General features: G+C 44.9%; 3 protein-coding genes across 3 annotated transcripts; 2 read left to right on the forward strand and 1 right to left on the reverse strand.

Moving 5' to 3' along the window:
* Nucleotides 1-825: 825 nt before the first annotated feature.
* On the forward strand, nt 826-6901 carry LOC102712517 (kinesin-like protein KIN-14E). Its single transcript, XM_040522817.1, has 20 exons — nt 826-1051; nt 1886-2184; nt 2271-2442; nt 2521-2594; nt 2666-2843; nt 2925-3034; nt 3135-3234; nt 3320-3406; nt 3520-3696; nt 3917-4190; nt 4271-4432; nt 4516-4731; nt 4817-4854; nt 4973-5136; nt 5246-5371; nt 5444-5569; nt 5662-5733; nt 5820-5882; nt 5956-6018; nt 6097-6901. The coding sequence occupies exons 1-20, from the start codon at nt 826-828 to the stop codon at nt 6586-6588; spliced, it is 3219 nt and encodes a 1072-aa protein (XP_040378751.1). The 3' UTR covers nt 6589-6901.
* Nucleotides 6902-8534: 1633 nt separating this feature from the next.
* On the forward strand, nt 8535-9566 carry LOC121053945. Its single transcript, XM_040522611.1, has one exon. It carries the CDS (start codon nt 8609-8611, stop codon nt 9341-9343), a length of 735 nt encoding a protein of 244 aa, XP_040378545.1. The 5' UTR covers nt 8535-8608; the 3' UTR covers nt 9344-9566.
* Nucleotides 9567-10645: 1079 nt separating this feature from the next.
* LOC102709059 (probable RNA-binding protein EIF1AD) lies at nt 10646-12567 on the reverse strand. The gene is made up of 4 exons (XM_006649196.3): nt 12313-12567; nt 12133-12208; nt 11883-12009; nt 10646-11020 (listed from the first exon to the last, which is right to left on the reverse strand). Exons 1-4 carry the CDS (start codon nt 12424-12426, stop codon nt 10834-10836), a joined length of 504 nt encoding a protein of 167 aa, XP_006649259.1. The 5' UTR covers nt 12427-12567; the 3' UTR covers nt 10646-10833.
* Between the last annotated feature and the right edge of the window lie 406 nt (nt 12568-12973).

A 12973-nucleotide genomic window follows, 5' to 3' on the forward strand; every position in this document is an offset into this window, starting at 1 on the left:
TCCGTTTACATTCCGTTTGACAATATTGACTAGATATATATAGATGCTAATGAATCTAGACAGGCAAGGTTAGAAAGTCTTGCAATATGAAACGGGGGTATTACGTCTTAGTTGCTTGATTATAGTAATTAAACATAGGTTCGGTAGTCGTTAAGCACAATCATTATCTATGGTTAAGCGTGTCCATTCTTAAAAAAAATTATGAATCCATCTCTAATTGGTGGTTCAAAGTGCAAAAAAGATTATCTAGTCTAAAACAAAAATATTGGCTGAAGCCTGAAGGGTGTTCTAAGGTGAAACAACGGTAATAAAAAATGGCTAAAATTGCAATTCACTTAAAACAATTATTTCCCCCGTTTTAGATTATAAGACTTTCTGGTTTTACCTATATTTATCCATGTTTCTATCTATATATTTTATATATATGTCTAAATTTATTTGCATACAAGCAATGCCAGAAAGTTTTATAATCTGAAACAGAGAAAATAACAATGTGTTTTGGGCCGAAAAGATAAGCCCAAGGGGAAATCCTCGGCTAGCCTTCTAGCAAAAGCGGGTGGAAGCAGAAACTGGGCCGCATGTGTAGATGGGCCAGGCCGGTGCGCGCACCCGATGCAACGGCCCGATTCGCGCGCACAAAACACAACGGTCGCGATTCAATCCAGCAGTTCGAATTCGGACCGCGGGGCGGAAGAGAAGAGAAGAAGGGAAGAGAGGCAGGAGAGACGAGGCCAAATCCATCCCCATTTCCATCCCCCCCAAGCAAATCGCGACCCTAGCTCGCTCGCCCGCCGCCGCCGCAGCAGCAGCAGCTCGCGGATCCAGATGGAGGGCGAGGAGGAGCGGTGCCCGGCGGACCCCACCCCCATGGACTTCTCGTGGACCAACGACTGGGAGAAGAGGGCCTGCGACGGCGCCGGCGACGGCGACGAGGCGGAGTCGGCGCCCGCGCCGCCAGCCCCCACGCCGCAGGAGGTGGCGGAGTCCATGGTCCTGGTGCCCGGGCCGCGCGTCGTTCTTTCCGGGCTCACGCGGGGCGACTGCCGCGCAGGTGGTTTCCTCGTAGCTGTCGCGTCGTCCCTTGGTTTTGTGATTGCTTGTGTTTTGATTTCTAGGATGCAGATCTTATTCTTAGATCCCTCTGATTTCTGCCAGAGCAGAGTTCGTCGTTCTATTTTGTCTTCAGTTCTTGCGATATGGATCGTTTAGGTTGGTCGAATTAGAGTACTCCGTTTCGCTCGGATTGAAAACCCTAGGAGGCATTCTCCCCCAATCTGCTCTCTTTTTTGGTCTGGGCGATTGTACGGGTGAAGGAGGAAATTTTAGGAGGCTGGATCTCCCCAGATTTGGGATTTGCCGGTATCTAAGTTGTAATCACAATGTCGAGGCTATCAGGGGTTCTGCTACGTTAGGAGCTTAATAAGGTTCTCCAGATAACAGGAATCATTTATGTGTGGAATCATTCACGGATCGTTCTAGCTTTTATGCATCGTCTATGTTCTTCAGAGTAGATTTGATAGGGCACTGTTTCCATTCTTGGAATAGTGGTTGTTCATTGACTTCATTGTCTACCATGTTAGCTATTTTCAAGTGGATCACTATGCTGACCTCATTTGATGCTCTCTAAGTGAGCGAACAATACATCATATAGTACTAAAGATATTGTCTTTGAATTGGATTGAAGAACATAGATAATTTTCTATGTTAGAGTACAACGTTGCATGAATTGTTGTGTGGTACCACTATCTGATGATAGCCATCAGGTTCTTAAATTCTCAATTGAAAATTGGAGGTAGTGTATGCCTGTATGGAAATGTTAAATTGGTTAGGTTTTCATAGTTTCACAGTGTTTCTTATTATCCTTTTTGTGCCTGTGACGAAACAGATGACTCCGTGCTGGTCATTAATGCCGGTGGCACTGCTATTGAAGGATGTGAACCCCCTTCAAAGTTTTCTGGGGATTCTTTCTTTGAAGGAGGCGATGCAATAGAGACATCTGAAAATATAGTTGATGGTGGTGACTATCCTTCGCTTTACCACTCAGCTCGATATGGAAATTTCAGCTACAAGTTCGATGGTCTTGCTCCTGGAGACTATTTTCTAGATCTGCATTTTGCTGAGATAGTCAACACTTATGGGCCAAAAGGAATTAGAGCATTTGATGTCCTTGTGCAAGAAGAAAAGGCAAATATACTGACCTGCATGACTCATGATTTTGTGTCACAATTTATTTTCAGGTTTAGCTAAACAATTTGATTTTTGATACACAGATTTTGTCTGAACTTGATGTATATGCCGTGGTTGGGGGTAACAGGCCCCTTCAGGTGCGTGATATTAGGGTTACAGTTGAGAGCGATGGCACCATTATCGTAAATTTCAAAGGAGTAAGGGGAAGTCCCATGGTTTGCGGCATCTGTATTAGAAAAGTTGCAGCATTTGCAGGTAAAAACTGATTTTAGATTCAACTGACTCCTTCAAGGTCTTGTATTCAATGTGATAACCTTAATCATGAACTTGTAGTGGCAAACTTAGTCGCAGAAGGGAATGCCCTGTGCAAAAGATGTTCAGGTCATGTTGGGAATTCACCTATACAGGTCAGTATTACCACAAACATTTACAGAATCATATTTGGTGTAATCCTGATACATATCAATCTACAATGCAGACCAGGACAAGTAAATTAATCTCGAAGTATGAGAAGCAGATCGAAGAGCTAACCAACCAGTGCAACATGAAATCTGATGAGTGTTACATGGCGTGGTCTTCAGTGGAATCTACCAATCAGGAGCTTGAGAGACTTAAGATAGAGCTTCACCAGAAGGTCGTTCGAAGTGATAATATTGGTATGGACTAAGCTATCAGGATAATCAACTACCTGTCCTCAATGTTTATATATGCTCACCACCGTTCTACCTTCCTGACAGAACAAGTCCTTGATAGTCAAGCTGATCAGCTAAGAAATGTTTCCCAGAAGTATGAAAATGCCAAGAAATTATGGGCTGCTGCCATATCTAATTTGGAAAATAAAATTAAGGTAAAAGAAGATTTACTGTCTGCAATGTCATAACAAGAATTTATAAATACAATACTACTTTCTAAGTTTTTACTGATTATATCACCCTTTTATTCTTCAGTCCATGAAAAAAGAGCAAGCATTGTTGTCTCTTGAAGCACATGACTGTGCGAATGCAGTTCCTGATCTGAGTAAGATGATCGGTGCTGTTCAGGCCTTAGGTAATATCCATCAGTCGCATTGTCACAAAGGTTTTCAAGCATGATGAAAAACTATGTAAGAATTTTTTTGATTATTTTTTTGCAGTGGCACAGTGTGAAGATCTGAAACTGAAGTACTATGAAGAGATGACCAAGAGAAAGAAACTTCATAATATTGTTCAGGAGACCAAAGGTGCCCCTTCCGATCTTCTCTCTGTATTTAGACCCTCTCTCTTTTTTCTAGTGTCTGTTGTATATAATATTATTGTTTTTCATTCTACTGACTGGCTATATATACCATTCCAGGAAATATCAGGGTTTTCTGTCGGTGCCGCCCATTAAGTAAAGATGAGACATCATCTGGTTATAAATGTGCAGTGGATTTTGATGGAGCAAAAGATGGTGACATTGCGGTTGTTACTGGTGGAACAGCTAAGAAGTCATTCAAGTTTGACAGAGTGTACATGCCAACAGACAATCAAGGTATTTCTCACTGTGTTTGAGTTTGTATTGGGCCTTTTTTCTGTTCTTTGCGTTTTGTTAGACATGAGAGATCAAAATGGTAGCTCTGTATTACCTTACAGCAAGTACGCAGTGAGAACAATGGTTAATGACGAGTTGCTGGTAATTAAAACAATGTTGCATTATTACCATCAGTGTACTGTATCTAACACCTAGTATGTAAACTTCCAATAATGAGCAGCTGATGTGTATGCCGATGCATCTCCACTGGTCACTTCAGTCCTGGATGGCTACAATGTGTGCATATTTGCCTACGGACAAACAGGAACAGGGAAGACCTTCACCATGGAAGGGACTGAAAGGAACAGGGGAGTAAATTACAGAACTCTGGAAGAGTTGTTCAAAATTGCAGAAGAGAGAAAAGAGACTGTCACATACAACCTATCTGTCAGTGTGCTTGAGGTCTACAATGAACAAATCAGAGACCTGCTCGCATCATCCCCTTCGTCTAAGAAGTATGACCTTCTTTAGGATCTGAGTTTTGTTCCACAATAAATTACCATCCTGTGATAACTTGTACATCTTCATATTTTAGGTTGGAAATCAAGCAGGCAGGTGAAGGATCACATCATGTTCCTGGCATTGTGGAGGCCAAAGTTGAGAACATCAAGGAGGTTTGGGATGTCTTGCAAGCTGGAAGTAATGCAAGGGCTGTAGGGTCAAATAATGTGAATGAGCACAGCAGTCGCTCACACTGGTTGGTCATAATTTTTATTTCTTTTCTTTTGTAGACTACTTGCTTCTGGTCAAAATCTTTTAACCTTTATATCTGTACCTCAGTATGCTTTGCATTATGGTGAGAGCGAAGAACCTGATGAATGGAGAATGTACAAGAAGTAAGCTTTGGCTTGTAGATTTGGCTGGAAGTGAAAGATTAGCCAAGACTGACGTGCAAGGTGAAAGGCTTAAGGAAGCGCAAAACATTAACAGATCACTGTCTGCATTGGGTGATGTGATTTCGGCGCTTGCCACAAAAAATTCCCACATTCCCTACAGGTTTGCGATCTTCATAAATAAAATGTATATTGCCTGACTCATCAGTTTATGATTCTCATCATTGTTTATATTCCTTTCTTGGCAGGAATTCGAAGTTGACACACCTGCTGCAAGATTCTCTAGGTAACTTGATCTGTTGCTCTGGAAGAAAACCATCTTCACTATTTCCAACCTTTTTTTTGGTGATCTACTGCCTTTCATGGTTAATTTGCTCTTTTGGTGCTTCTTCCACTGGTAATAGGAGGGGACTCAAAAGCATTAATGTTTGTGCAAATTAGCCCATCTGACAATGATGTATCAGAAACTTTGAGCTCATTAAACTTTGCAAGTCGTGTTCGTCGTATAGAATTAGGTCCAGCAAAGAGACAGGTTGACACTGCCGAACTTCAAAAGGTCAAACAAATGGTTAGTGTCAATAATGCGCCTTTCTCTCAAGTTGGCTATCCGAACCTCCTTGAAACTGAGCCAATGACATAAACTCCTCCACACTTTTCCTGCTGTGAATGTATGCCAGCTTGAAAGGGCTAGACAAGAAGTCAGGCTTAAGGATGATTCCTTGAGAAAGTTGGAAGATAACTGCCAAAGCCTAGAGAATAAAGCCAAAGGGAAAGAACAACTTTACAAAAATTTACAAGAAAAGGTACATACAATTCAGGGAACATTTTATTGTTGTTCTTCACATGTACCTGATGGCGTTTTTGTAATTGTGTAGGTAAAAGAGCTTGAAAACCAGCTGGATTCTAAGATGCATTCTCAAATTACATCAGAGAAACAGCAGAATCAGCTTTCTGGAAAGCTAAAGGAGACAGAAGAAATGTGTGCTACCCTTCAACAGAAGGTATGATCAAAAGTGTAGCTGCTGCTGTTAGTAGCAATTGTATTGTGCAGAGCACTAAAATCAAATTATATGCCCATTCGATCATTTTGCAGATAGCGGAGTTAGAGCGCAAACTTAAGCTCCAGCAGCAATCAGAATCTGAGGTTGCAGTTCTTAAGCAGACGGTATGAAATTTAACACTAAGCTGTTTGTGACTATTAATGGAAAAAATCCATGTTTGGATTGGCTTAATTGTAATTATTATTCTCAGATTGTGGAGCTGGAGATCAGGTTGAGGGAACAAGAAGACCAGCGATCAGTTGCCGAATCAAAGGTGATCTCTAGTTACCTGTGGTTGGTGTCTTCCTAACCTAGCTGACACTTGTATCATCCTGAAAATATTGTAGGCAATGGAAATAGGACAAGAGCTCCTGGAAACACAGAGAACAGAGGCTGTGCTTCAGATCAAGGTAAACTCTTTTATCAGAACCGCTAAATAGCACCTGTACTTACAAATAATGCGTAGCTTAACCCCCTCCACATTTCAGCTAAGAGAACTTGAGAATGCCCTGCAAGAAAGGACGACAATTCTAGATACAAAGATGATACATGACTCAACCAATTGTATGCAAGTTGCTAGTACTCCTGGAGAGGCAAAGGCGCAGCTGCTCACAAGAGAGGAAGCAATGAGCGAGAAGGAGCATCACATTCTGAGAAGCTCGGATTCTGTGAACAAAAGAGTCACCAACAACTCTTCCGTTGTTGGGGCCCCAGAAGTTGTTAATGAGAAGAAGAGAAAAGGAGATGCGAGGAATCCATCGATTGGTGGGGAGTTGGAGAACCAGCCTGTAGCTGCAAGGAAGCGGAGCCTACAAGGAGACACAAGGTTGAAGAGAAAATCGACCGAGCCTCTGGCAAAGAACACAGGACGGACAACGGCAACCTCAAAGACGGCCACTGCTACACACAAGATGGCTCCGACTACCAGAGCCACCACCAGGCAGCAACCAGCCAACAAGACGAGAGGGTGGGTTAGGTAGTCTGCTGCTTATGAACCTGACATGCGTTCATGAAGTGTTGTAGATGCCATTGTACCCAGTATGGCTTGTATTGTATGAGGCTCGTACTTTTAGCTCAGTCCCGCTGCGTCCTTCGCAGTGGATACTTTAGTAGCCTAGTAGGGCGCGCATGTAATTTGGAGTGCTGCGCTCCTGTGTTATCTATTGCTGACTATCTTACAGATTCAATAGGAATCGCACGGTTGAGTGCGTTATTAACCGATATGGAGTTATTTTGTGATGGAACTAGTACCATTCTGTGTTGTTTCAATTGCGTTGACCGTTGTTCGTACCTACGGGCCTAAAGCTACAATGATTGACTGAAGTAGTTCTGCTTGCTTTTACTGTTCCTAGATATACGTAGTTCAACCTCCGTTCTAAAATGAAAAGCTCGTGGTTACTCTCCATTTTTATTATTTGACACCGTTGATTTTTAAATTATGTTTAACGATTAGATATAAAAATTAACGGTATCAAAAGACAGTGACCGTACTATTTTTTTCATATAGAACTTTTTTATGCTATTACAAACAATATGACATGGTGCGAGTAAATTCAGAGATTTTTAACTCTTAAATTTAACGTTTGAAGCCTTTGTTTGTAAGAGTTTTATTAAAAAAATATATATAAGTAGTTCTCGTCAAAACATATAAAGGATCTCAGCCCCGTTCGGTACCCCGGCTTAGATATCTAAGCCTTGTTTTTCGCGCGTATGTTTTTGGAACAGCTAAACGGTGTAATTTTTGGAAAAATTTTCTATAGAAAAGTTATTTTAAAAATCATATTAATCTATTTATATTTTTTTAATAATTAATTAATCATGTACTTATTTATTACTGTGTTTTCTGCAGTAGATAACTAACTGTTTTCTCCTCTAATCGAACGCGGCCCTCGTGTGTAGTTACATAGCTGAACGTAGAAAGAAGTATATGATATGTGAGTGTCACCGATCGAGCAAAGACCAAGAAGGGTATTTTTCTTGGATCAGGATCCTCTGCCGTCAGAGGATAAAGCCACGGTTAAAAATATCCCAAGTCATACCACCGTCCATCTCAAAGCCAAAGATAAAGGATCATAATCCATTTTCTCATGTATTACACGGAATGGATAATGTAAAATATATGGTTCCTATCGCGGTCAATACCTCGAGATCAAACCGATCGAGAATCGCTTGGCAAGATTGCGCTCACACGAGAGACTGCTAGCTGAGGAGAGCAAAAAGAAACAGAGTGGAGAGGAACAAGTTTTCTTCTGTCAAGAAAATGTTATTTACGTCCAACCTCGTCTTTTTACTCCTACTTATCTTTATAAGCTAAATTTTGGATTTCAAATGCTAAATTTAAAGTTTATTTTAAGTTATTCTTACCAAAGTTATTATTTTCTAGTATTGACCTTTTTAGATCGCTAAGAAATAAATATAAAAAATTATATATAAATTATTTTTATTTACATATATCGTTTGGTTTTTCTATTTGAAAAAGGACAAACAATTTCCCCGCCGACCGGTGCCTCCTTCCCTCTCCTGGCTGTACGCACGAGCACGTCGCGACGAAACCCCTCTCGTCAGCTATCAGCCACCAATTCTTCGGCGCGGTTGACAGCAAGGTCGCCCGGGTGCGTCGCTTTGCTCGCGCAGTGGCACACACTACTTGCACTCCCTGTGCTGTACATAGCGCACATCTAGTAGCAACCGGGACCGGAAAATGACAACCCAAACCAGGTACACCTACATCCCCCTCCGCGTGCCCACCGAGCAAAACCCGTGTGCTCCCGCGCGCCCACACCACTGATTCCACCCGCAAAACCCCGTGCCCAACCCCGCAAACCGCGAGCCGCTCCGCCCACCGATCCCCTCCCACCCTCCCGCCGCGCCCGCTGCTTTTTATCCCAACACCTCCCGCCCAAGCCACGCGACACTGCATCACCACGACACGACAAACACCGCACAAACCCAGCGAAATTGCCGCGATTCCATTGCTCGCAACCAGTACGCCGAGCAGCAATGTGCCTAGCCACGGTGGACGGCTCCTTCCGCCCGCGCACGCGCGGACGCCGCCTCGAGATCCGCGCATTCTACCTCCGCCTCGCCTCCCCGGCGCCGGCGTCGGCGTCGGCGTCGACCGACCTCTCCCTCGTCTACCTCCCGGCCATCGGCGGCGCGGCGCTGGAGCTCGACGGGCGGCCGCTCCCTCCGGCCTCGCCCGCCGAGGTGCCGCTCCGCCGCGTGGGCGCCGACGGCGGCGACGCGGCGGCGTACGCCAGCGCCGACCGCGTCTGCGCCGCCGAGGGCGCGCGCTTCGAGGTGTACGCCGGGAAGGATCTGGCGGCGGACGGCGTCTTCTTGCGCCGCGGCGGCGGCGGGGGAGGAGGGTGGCGCGTCGAGTGCCGCCGTGCGGCGTCCAGTGCGGTGGTGGTGGGCGAGGTGGTGGTGCTCGAGGAGGGCGGCGCGCTGATGAGGGCCAGGGCCAAGGCGTCGGCGAGGGGGCTCGGGTGCGGCGGCACGAGGCTGGAGGGGATACCGGAGGAAGGGTGCGGGTGCGAGTGCGGGATGTGCGGGGATGACGACTGGGAGGTGGTCCGAGACGACGGCGATGACTGCAAAGGTGACCTGGACACGCCGGAGATGGAGGCGGAGACGTTGACGTGGGCGCTAGAGATGGGAGCATGGGCGGTCTGCGTCGGCGTCGGAATTCTCGCCACGGCGAGGCGGTTCAGACGGAAGCGGGCCTTCTGGTGAGCCGGTCACCGCGCCGGCCGACAAGAGGACGCACTTTTTGTTTTTTCTTTTCACCTTTCAAGTGTAAAAAATGTCCAAATTTTGTAGATTTTTAGCAGAAGATTTCACCTCATCTTCTACTCTAGATTGTGTACATATGAATCGATCAACGAAATTACCTTCTCCAACGTTACATACATGATACATAGTCGAGACCTGTTCGTGGCATGCCAAGTTGCCAAGCAAATTTCGCCGAAAGATTGAATTTTTTAGGGGTGATCCAAGAACACCGGGATGATTTGGTTGCAAAATCTGGGAAATCACCGAGAAGCATGTAGGAATTTGCGATACAATACAAAAGTCCAAAAAGGTCTGAACGCTCGCCCAAATCCGCGTAATAGAAAATATTCGGTCCACACCGCTTGTTCCAAATTTCGCTTTCTTTGAGTTTTTCGCATACTTGACTACAACCACCTCCACCCTAGTGCATGCTTAGCACTACTAATGCTCCTCAGTTCTAATCTAACAAAAAAGAGAGAAAATCATCATGGAATGACGCTCATGCTCCTCAGTCCTAACCTAACAAAAAGAGAGAAAATCATCTGTGCTTGCCAGTGTCAACCGCTGCCATTGTTTACAATTCAATTTTGACACAAACTCATCAAATATAGAGACAATCCCTGACTTATTCCTGATCACGACGACGATTAGGCTGTGTTGTTTTATGGATAAAAAGTTATCCGGATTTTTGATAATTATTTAATAAGATAACAAACTATATGAAAACTTTTTGTAAAAAGCAAATCGTTTTGCAATTTGGTACGTGAGTAAAAACCGAGAAATAATAATCTGAGTTGCACCCGAAACAAACACATGCTTCGACTGAGAATATATATACCATAATAACAGATATATACCATAATAACAGCAAGTTTATTGGGGGCCTTATCCGGATAGTGGCAGACATGATCATAAACATAATTGCAGCATAAGCAAGCCATCAACTTGATTCAAAGCATGACATTACCACATCTTCGCTTCACTAGAAGAAGTTCGCCACGACGAAGATTCTTTCCACGTTTCTGACTTCTGACTTTGATCCTTCATTCAGTTTGCCCGGTCAGCTCCAGTGACAAGAAAGCCGCGACAATTTCCTCCCGGCAATGCTCCAGTTGCACCTGGACATCTCAAAAAAATTTAAAAAGGTCGTGCCGGGTTCGGTACCCCTTTCCTTTCATCGTTTCATGAACCTGGAGCTAACCAACTGACATCAGCAAGCTTGAACAATTGTCTACTGGTAAGATCAGGCACTAATATGGCCTATGCAGTTGGAGCTAATCAGCACTATATTTCAAGTGAGGCCTTGTGCCTGCTACTGAATGACATTGAAGTTCAGAATATTTTGACACTACATTTTGGCAGAATGTAAGACTTGATCATAAGTACAGCGCGTGTATTTTTCCATCAAGAAACCACAACAGCATCAATGGCATGGCCTACGGTAAACTAATTTAAGAGTCAGAATCACTGTCTGAGTCGGCATACAGTTCAAATGGTCTTTGTCTATTCGTGTTCGCCTCAAGCGGTGGCAGATCATCATCTTCATCAGAATCTGGTTCTTCCTCGATCTGGGGCGTTGTTCCATCTTGTGTTCCTGCCTCCGAACCTTCTTTTGAAGTTGACTTGAAGATAACTGGCCTAGTAGATATAGAAATGATGAATTTTTCAGAGGACCAGTTTGAAGATGTCAGTAAAGCTACCCTTTGACTAACATAATGCTATGGCAAGATATATAGGAAAATATAAATCCATCAGAGAGCCAGTTTGAAGATGTAAGCAAAGTTACCCTTTTGACTACATATAATTGAATCTATAGTTCCAGTGCTTAGACAACCTGATGGTTTACATGATAAACTAGGATTCTGAGGAATTTACCAAGTCAAAGTCTTAGTTTTGTGGTGTGATTGTTATCAATTCATCACATCATTTTTCATGGATATTTGGTCAAGAAAAAGCCTGAGAAAACTATTCAGGCTGTTGAAATGCACTGGTGACGTGAGGCAATTGAATTTACTCCAAAGTTATAAGAGTTAGAATATTTAAAACAATAGCCTGCAGAATTCTTCACAAGCATTTACTACGGGAATTACTATATTTTAGTTTCATGGCACACTATAAACTTGCTACTGACGGATGCATACTAGGGAAAAAACAGTAGATGCTACTTTCTTGGAAGCTGATTGCTTTGTAGTTTGTACTGAGCATAGCTTGAAGAAAACTATTCAAGTCGCTTACATCAACAAATATATTGGTGATGATTTCTAGACACATGAGGCAAAACATATTAACCAAAGTTGCCCAATAATTTCTTGTGCCACCTTGCATATATATAGAAGCAAAATCCTCAGCTACTGGCAAACAAATTCAAAAGCTAACCCTGATCACAGATATCCAGTAGCAGCCTTTCCTACAACTTGCACACACTTGTAATCCCTGATTGTTAGTACAGGCAACTAGACGTCTATCAACTTGTCAAGCATCAAAGAACACATTAACTCACCATCCATCGGATTTCTCCATAGCCCGAACTTGGTCATGAAAGAGGACTTGCGAGACAACACAGGCTATCTTGCTGCCTGATTCGAGCGCCTGATCCCGGCCACCGGCATCCACAACCACAAAATTTCCTGCAGATTCACAGTAACCCACAAGCAAATTGTCATGCACCGGCGGCAAAAGACAACTCCTTTCACTCCGGAGCTGTGATTCTGTGACAAGTTACTGTGACACAAAGTTCGGTGACCCCTCACCCTTCTTGATCCAGAAGCTCTTCTGGAACTTGGCCGGGAACAAGGCCAGAGACTGCACTCCCTTGGCGTCCATCACCTAACACCAGCAAGCCACAGCGATGAGGAACACACACGGACGGACCGCAAGAGAATTCACGACCCGGGAAGGCCAGGAGGGGGGAGAGAGAGAACGTATCCTACCTCGATGACGTTGGATCCCCGGAGCGCGAGGACCTGCATGATGCTCTCGCCCTCCGCGAGCGTGACGGCGCCCTCGCTGCACGCCCGCCGCAGGTTCTTCCTCCCAGCCTTCATCCCACCCCCGCTCTCGGTCCCTCCAACCCGCCGGATCCAGCCACGCGGAGGCGCTCCTGGAAGCTAGGAGAGGTGTAGGACGTCGCGCGGCGGCGGCGGCGGCGAGGGGTGGCTGCGCGGACACGGCGATGGTAGTAGGGATGCTAGATTCCTATGCTACGGCCATTGGGTAGACTTCTCCTCCATATATGTTGGGCCCGTGGCCTGCTTGGCGAAATAGGCCCATGAGGAAAGATGTCGTTTGAGCCCGGCCCATGTAGGCTAGTAGGCCCACGTGCGTCGGCACCACCACCCCGGGCCCAGGGATGGTGGGCAATAAATGAGGCTGGTTTGGATCGTACGGGGAGCTGTAGGTGGGCCCGCGAAGCGGCGAGTCCGTCCGTTTTTGTACGAGCGTCCTTGGCCGTGGTACCCGGCTTGGTAGCCGCAGCGGCACACGCTATGCTCCCGAGTCCCGACGACGAACACGGATCCTTTGTGGCCTTCACAAGTTTGTGGGTGCCTTGAATTACTTAGGCTGCATTCGCCGCCCCGCCTAGTTAACTTA

This window comes from Oryza brachyantha, chromosome 3 (assembly GCF_000231095.2).
Source record: "Oryza brachyantha chromosome 3, ObraRS2, whole genome shotgun sequence".
Taxonomy (NCBI): domain Eukaryota; kingdom Viridiplantae; phylum Streptophyta; class Magnoliopsida; order Poales; family Poaceae; genus Oryza; species Oryza brachyantha.